The 7,259-nt window shown below is 45.1% G+C and overlaps 2 protein-coding genes across 3 annotated transcripts; both read left to right on the forward strand.

The window, feature by feature from the left end:
* Nucleotides 1–438: 438 nt before the first annotated feature.
* Nucleotides 439–2,864, forward strand: LOC116685572 (protein NLRC3-like). Its single transcript, XM_032510574.1, has 2 exons — nt 439–727; nt 1,324–2,864. Exons 1-2 carry the CDS (start codon nt 439–441, stop codon nt 2,856–2,858), a joined length of 1,824 nt encoding a protein of 607 aa, XP_032366465.1. The 3' UTR covers nt 2,859–2,864.
* Nucleotides 2,865–3,359: 495 nt separating this feature from the next.
* Nucleotides 3,360–6,254, forward strand: LOC116685573 (ribonuclease inhibitor-like). 2 transcript variants are annotated; one of them, XM_032510577.1, is made up of 4 exons: nt 3,360–3,409; nt 3,676–3,849; nt 6,012–6,058; nt 6,181–6,254. In XM_032510577.1, exons 1-4 carry the CDS (start codon nt 3,375–3,377, stop codon nt 6,237–6,239), a joined length of 315 nt encoding a protein of 104 aa, XP_032366468.1. In that variant the 5' UTR covers nt 3,360–3,374; the 3' UTR covers nt 6,240–6,254. The 2 variants fall into 2 exon arrangements, with proteins under 2 accessions (XP_032366468.1, XP_032366467.1); XM_032510576.1 differs by lacking the exon at nt 3,360–3,409 and having other exon boundaries at nt 3,577–3,849.
* The last annotated feature ends 1,005 nt before the right edge of the window (nt 6,255–7,259 follow it).

Consider the following 7,259-nt stretch of genomic DNA (forward strand, 5'->3'; position numbering starts at 1 on the left):
CTCCAACCTTACCTCAGTTATGTGTGTGTATATATGTGTGTGTGTGTGTGTGTGTGTGTGTGTGTGTGTGTGTGTGTGTGTGTGTGTGTGTTATTGCCTGTTAACTGTCTGCAGTGGATGTGCTAATGCTGAGCCTCTCTGGGCGGGTCCTCTTGGTTCCTGTTTCTAGTTCCTTTTTCTCTCCAGCGTCCGTGTCTCAGTTCTTTCTCTCGACGTGGATCTCCACATGAAGGTCTCTGAACTCGTCTGTCTGGAACGTTCTACTCGTCAACTCCAGCTGTTCTTTAGTTACAGAGAGAGGTTCACCTCACTTCTAAAGGAGGTAAGAAACAGCTTCATTATAACAGGGGGAAGATGGGATGTGTGTGTGTGTGTGTGTCTGTAACCATAATTGTGTGTGTCTTTTTGGGATGTTTTGGATCATCGCAGGGACAAAAGATGGAGACGCCTCAGGAAGTCGTCTTAAGAATCTTACAAGCCTTGGGAGCTGAGCACTTTGAAACGTTTAATTGGCACCTGCAGCAGGAAGGAGCCCTCAACAACTTCCCAGCAATCCCAAGGAGTAAACTGGAGAAAGAAACCCGGCTTAACACCGTGGATATGATGCTCCAGACCTACAGTAAACACATTACTGATGTGACCAGAATAGTTTTAGTGAAGATGAATCGATATGATCTGGTGAAGAAGTTACCGCGTCATGGAGAAGTCAACACCCCAGAAGGTGAAGGTAAGTCATATTCATTATAAATTTAAAAAATGGATGTAACAAAGTTTAAACTTGTATATCCTAGTCTTCAACAACCATTAGCTGTGTTACCTATGTCTCCCTCTTATCTACAACGATACATATGTTGTGTTGACAAGAAGAGAACAAGCTCCCAATCCTCCACCAGAGGAACTACATTTAAAGGGTCTCTGACAACAAAACATGATGAAACCCAGTCAGACTGTTTTGGTAACTGTGCTGGTTAGAGTCGGCACACTCTGATGTCTCTGGAAGAAACTGCTTGGGCAATATTAATTCCCTCTGTTATTAAGTCATATACCTTCTGGTTTATTGGGACAATGAAGAGTTCCTAGACGTATGACTGAGACTCAGTATAGCAGTAACAAGAGGAGAAACTCAACAGAACGCACCCATGACCGAGCTGCAGCTCCTCCATCTTGGACTGAACCCACACAACCTTCTCTAGAGTTTGGCCTCTTGTTACTTCTATACTTTTGAATGAGACACCCAACATATCAGTTGTTTTGTGAATAGATTTGATGAATACAGAAATGTTCACACTCATATTCACCAGAACAAAAACCTCATGACATCAGTTTTATTCATTCAGAGATTCGTGCTGAGTGTCAGCGAGAACTCAAAATCTAAGCTAGACAGGAAGTTCCAGCGTGTCTTTGAGGGGATTGCTAAAGAAGGAGACCAAACTGTTCTGGATCAGATGTTTACAGAGATCTACCTCCTGAAGGGAGGGGCTGCAGAGGTCAATGATCAACATGAGGTCAGACAGATTGAAACAGCATCCTGGAAACCAGACAGACCAGAAACAACAATCAGACAAGAAGACATCTTTAAAACCCCACCTGGAAGAGATAAACCAATCAGAGCAGTGATGACAAAGGGAGTGGCTGGCATCGGGAAAACAGTCTTAACACAGAAGTTCACTCTGGACTGGGCTGAAGGCAAAGCCAACCAGGACATCCAGTTCTTATTCCCATTCACCTTCAGAGAGCTGAATGTGCTGAAAGAGAGAAAGTTCAGCTTGGTGGAACTTGTTGATTACTTCTTTAGTGAAACCAAAGAAGCAGGACTCAGCAGGTTTGAAGAGGTCCCGGTGGTCTTCATCTTTGACGGTCTGGATGAGTGTCGACCTCCTCTGGACATCCACAACACTGAGATCCTGACTGATGTTACAGAGTCCACCGCAGTGGGTGTGATGCTGACAAACCTCATCAGGGGGAATCTGCTTCCCTCTGCTCGCCTCTGGATAACCACACGACCTGCAGCAGCCAATCAGATCCCTCTTGGGTGTGTTGACATGGTGACAGAGGTCAGAGGGTTCACTGACGCCCAGAAGGAGGAGTACTTCAGGAAGAGATTCAGAGATGAGGAGCAGGCCAGCAGGATCATCTCCCACATCAAGAGATCCCGAAGCCTCCACATCATGTGCCACATCCCAGTCTTCTGCTGGATCACTGCTACAGTTCTGGAGAAGGTGTTGGAGACCAGAGAGGGAGGAGAACTGCCCAAGACCCTGACTGAGATGTACATCCACTTCCTGGTGGTTCAGTCCAAACAGAAGAATGTCAAGTATGATGGAAGAACTGAGACGGATCAAACCTGGAGTCCAGAGACCAGAAAGATGATTGAGTCTCTGGGAAAACTGGCTTTTGAGCAGCTGCAGAAAGGCAACCTGATCTTCTATGAATCAGACCTGACAGAGTGTGGCATCGATATCAACGCAGCCTCAGTGGTCTCAGGAGTGTTCACACAGATCTTTAAAGAGGAGAGTGGACTGTACCAGGACAAGGTGTTCTGCTTCGTCCATCTGAGTGTTCAGGAGTTCCTTGCTGCGCTTCATGTCCATCTGACCTTCACGGACTCTGGAGTCAACCTGCTGGCTGAAGAACAAACAACATCCAAGCTGCCTAAATTCTTCAGAGTCAGACTAAAACAAACATCATCAGCACGTTTCTACCAGAGAGCTGTGGACAAGGCCTTACAGAGCCTAAATGGACACCTGGACTTGTTCCTACGCTTCCTCCTGGGTCTTTCTCTGCAGACCAATCAGAGTCTCCTACGAGGTCTGCTGACACAGACAGGAAGTAGCTCAGAGACCAATCAGGAACAGTGAAGTAAGTACAAGAAGAAGAGGATAAGAATCTGTCTGCAGAGAGAAGCATCAATCTGTTCCACTGTCTGAATGAACTGTGAATGATCGTTCTCTAGTGGAGCAGATCAAACAGTCCCTGAGTTCAGGAAGTCTCTCCACAGATAACACTGTCTCCTGCTCAGTGGTCAGCTCTGGTCTTCATCTTACTGTCATCAGAAGAAGATCTGGACGGTGTTGACCTGAAGAAATACTCTGCTTCAGAGGAGGCTCTTCTGAGGCTGCTGCCAGTGGTCAAAGCCTCCACAAAAAAGCTCTGTACGTGGGATTTATTCATCAATAAATACTCTGCTATCTTTTACAACAGGAGTTAATAATAAATAAACTTCCTGTTGTCTCTCCAGGTGAGTGGCTGTAACCTGTCAGAGAGAAGCTGTGAAGCTTTGTCCTCAGTTCTCAGCTCCCAGTCCTCTAGTCTGGAGAGCTGGACCTGAGTAACAACAACCTGCAGGATTCAGGAGGGAAGCTGATCTCTGATGGATGAAGAGTCCACACTGCACTCTGGAGACTCTCAGGTCAGGATTCATTAACCCGTTCAACTGATGACCATTTAAACTCTGAAAACTTTAGTTGATAAAACAGCTGACGTGTAGCTTTGTGTCTTTTTATGTAATGAACTTTAGCAGTAGTTTTGAGACTCAAAAATTAAATCCTGCAGATGATTTTAAAGATTATTCAAAATCTGGACTAAAATGTACCTGGACAACAAGCAAAGAAAGAACTAGCACATGGCTCCACGTGTTGACAGAGGCTTCCTGTGTGTTGTTCTGTGTGTTTCCAGTCTGTCAGGCTGTCTGATCTCAGAGGAAGGCTGTTCTTCTCTGGTCTCAGCTCTGAGCTCCAACCCCTCCCATCTGAGAGAGCTGGACCTGAGCTACAATCATCCAGGAGACTCAGGAGTGAAGGTGCTGTCAGCGGGACTGAAGGATCCTCTCTGGAGACTGGACACTCTCAGGTACACACACTGATCAACAAGAAGGAGATATTAGTGGAGGACGTTTTAAAGAAGAACATCTCCAGGAACTAAAATCATAACTCCCTTTGTTAATAGTTGATGGAGTTTGGACAGATATCTGTCCGTGGTTTTAAAGAAACATAATGTTTCCTCTTTCCTCTTTACTACACAAAGAGAGAAATGTTAAACAAACATGGTCTTGAGGTTCCTCCATACACACTAATATAATAATAGACATTAATATAATACACATTAATATATAAATACACATGACTGTAATAATAATACAGAGTAATTGCCTGCTTCATGGCTGGGGGGGTCAGGGTCAGGTTATTGTAAATATATCCTGTCCTGGGGGGTTAGGTTATTGTAAATACATCCTGTCCTGGGGGTTAGGGTTAGGTTATTGTAATACATCCTGTCCTGGGGGTCAGGGTTAGGTTATTGTAAATACATCCTGTCCTGGGGGGTTAGGTTATTGTAAATACATCCTGTCCTGGGGGGTTGGGTTAGGTTATTGTAAATACATCCTGTCCTGGGGGGTCAGGGTTAGGTTATTGTAAATACATCCTGTCCTAGGGGGTTAGGTTATTGTAAATACATCCTGTCCTGGGGGGTTAGGGTTGGGTATTGTAAATACATCCTGTCCTGGGGGGTCAGGGTTAGGTTATGTAAATACATCCTGTCCTGGGGGGTCAGGGTTAGGTTATTGTAAATACATCTGTCCTGGGGGGTTAGGTTACTGTAAATACAACGTGTCCTGGGGGGTTAGAGTTAGGTTATTGTAAATACGTCCTGTCCTGGGGGGTTAGGGTTGGTTATTGTAAATACATCCTGTCCTGGGGGGTTAGGTTTAGGTTATTGTAAATACATCGTGTCCTGGGGGTTAGGGTTAGGTTATTGTAAATACATCGTGTCCTGGGGGGTCAGGGTTAGGTTATTGTAAATACATCGTGTCTTGGGGGGTTAGAGTTAGGTTATTGTAAATACGTCCTGTCCTGGGGGGTTAGGTTTAGGTTATTGTAAATACATCCTGTCCTGGGGGGTTAGGGTTAGGTTATTGTAAATAAATCATGTCCTGGGGGTAGGTTAGGTAAATACATCCTTTCTGGGGAGTCAGGGTTAGGGTTATGTTTATCTGTTGCTTATTGGCCGTTTGTTACCTTGTTGCTTATTGGCTGTTGGTTATCCTTGTTGCTTAGCTCTTGGTTATTCTTGTGCTTATTGGCTGTTGGTTATCCTTGTTGCTTATTGGCTGTTGTTTATCCTTGTTGCTTATGGCTGTTGTTTATCTTGTTGCTTATTGGCTGTTGGTTATCCTTGTTGCTTATTGGCTGGGGTTATCCTTGTTGCTTATTGGCTGTTGGTTATCCTTTGGGGGATTATCTCGTTGCTGAAGGCCGTTTCCAGAGTTTGCTGCTGCAGTTCGTCCTTTAGCTTTTGTAAATTCGTTGAGCTCTTTAGCGTGACGCGTCTTCAAATGTTTAATTAAGTTGCTGCTGTAAAAATTTGCAACTCTCGTGCTGCCCCTCGAAACTGCTTCTTTAGCTTGTTTAAGGAGGCGTTAGGGGATCAGTTCTTCTTCGCCCCTCTAAAACAGCAGCGCAACTATTTTAAGAGCAGCGAAGAAGAACTGTGTCCGAGCTAACGGAGCTAACCAGTAAATAGATTCCTATTTCTAATAGTTTACGTGGTGTCGGATCGATGCCTGGACTCCAGTACTCGATGATACCGATGCCATTTTCAGCAGTATCAGAGGCATTTCTTATACTGGCATCAGAATCAGAACATCTCTACATGTAGTAGATCCAGATTAAAGACCTGGTCCTTCTGCTGTTACCAAACCCTTAGTGAGAGAGACAGGTCAGAGAGAGAGACAGGTTCCAGTCCCCTTAGACTCTGATCCATGTAGTAATCCATCTTAAAGACCTGGTCCTTCTGCTGTTACCAAACCCTTAGAGAGAGAGACAGGTTAGAGAGAGAGAGAGACAGGTTAGAGAGAGAGACAGGTTAGAGAGAGAGACAGGTTAGAGGGAGAGACATTTTATAGAGAGAGACAGGTTAGAGAGAGAGACAGGTTAGAGAGAGACAGGTTAGAGAGAGACAGGTTAGAGGGAACCCAGCTGTGTGAGTGATGTAATGCCCCCCCCCCCTCCTTTCAGGGTGGAGCCTGCTGGAGTCAGATGGTTGACACCAGGTCTGAGGAAGTGTAAGTGTGTTTTTAATTTCATTCATCAGACTGTGACATCACTCATTCAACCCTGTGATGTCATCACCAAAGAGCTGATTGGTAATAACTGCAGCTGTGTTGTGTCTCGTTGTCTCCGTCAGATTCCTGTGAACTCACAGTCGACACCAACACGGTGGACAGGAACCTCAAAACTGTCTGACAAACAACAGGAAGGGACCGGTGGTAGGAGGATCAGCCATATCCTGGGTCATCCAGAGAGGTTTTGAGTCCTGGTGTCATCAGCTGCTGTGTAGAGATGGTATGACTGGTCGCTGTACTGGGAGGTCCAGACCAGAGGAGATGTTCATATATCAGTGAGTTACAGAGGAATCAGGAGGAGAGGAGACAGTAGGAGACTGTCTGTTTGGAGGTAATGATCAGTCCTGGAGTCTGGTCTGTGATGATGATGGTTACTTTGTCCGTCACAATGACAGAGGAACCTCCGTCTCCGTCCCCCGTGTCTCTGGTAGAGTAGCAGTGTATGTGGACTGTCCTGCTGGCTCTCTGTCCTTCTACACAGTCTCCTCTGACTCACTGATCCACGTCCACACCTTCAACACCTCATTCACTCAGACCCTCTATCCTGGGTTTGGGTTCTGGTCTCGTGGCTCCTCAGTGTCTCTGAGTCCTGTGTAGGACGGAGAGTCTCCTCCTGTCCCTCACTGCTGATCAGCGAGGAGTCTGGACAGGATCACACAGACACACACACACACACACACACACAACCACAGACAGAACACACAGCACACGCACACAAACACACAATACAACACACACACACACACACACAACAACAGACAGACAGACACACACACACACACACAACACAGACAGACAGACACACACCCACACACACAACAACAACAGACGAGTACACAACACAAACTTCAAAATAAAAAGCACTTTCCTGTGTCGGTTTGCAGGAAAACTAAATTCCTGTTACATATATATAGTATAAATATATATATCTCAAATATCACATATCAGCTGTAAATCAAGTACTGTAAATACTGTATTGTATACTGAGTTTTAATCACCATAATCTTCTTTAGACAACCATTAGTTTGAAACTAAACATGAAGTTCTCTATTCCAGAGCTTTATACCATTTTACAACAACGCAGTACTGCAGTACAACGGTGAGGTACTTTCTATAGGTATCTTCATTTTCTCCTACTTGC

This window comes from Etheostoma spectabile, unplaced genomic scaffold, assembly GCF_008692095.1.
Source record: "Etheostoma spectabile isolate EspeVRDwgs_2016 unplaced genomic scaffold, UIUC_Espe_1.0 scaffold00570049, whole genome shotgun sequence".
Classification (NCBI taxonomy): Eukaryota; Metazoa; Chordata; class Actinopteri; order Perciformes; family Percidae; genus Etheostoma; species Etheostoma spectabile.

Excerpts from the sequence above, each read along its gene's own strand:
- LOC116685573 (XM_032510576.1), top strand. The coding sequence starts at position 3,623 with ATGGCTCCACGTGTTGACAGAGGCTTCCTGTGTGTTGTTCTGTGTGTT. Across the intron at positions 3,850-6,011 it reads TGGAGACTGGACACTCTCAG|GGTGGAGCCTGCTGGAGTCA; the intron begins GTACACACACTG and ends CCCTCCTTTCAG. Across the intron at positions 6,059-6,180 it reads GACACCAGGTCTGAGGAAGT|ATTCCTGTGAACTCACAGTC; the intron begins GTAAGTGTGTTT and ends TGTCTCCGTCAG.
- LOC116685572 (XM_032510574.1), top strand. The coding sequence starts at position 439 with ATGGAGACGCCTCAGGAAGTCGTCTTAAGAATCTTACAAGCCTTGGGA. Across the intron at positions 728-1,323 it reads CAACACCCCAGAAGGTGAAG|TTTTATTCATTCAGAGATTC; the intron begins GTAAGTCATATT and ends TCATGACATCAG.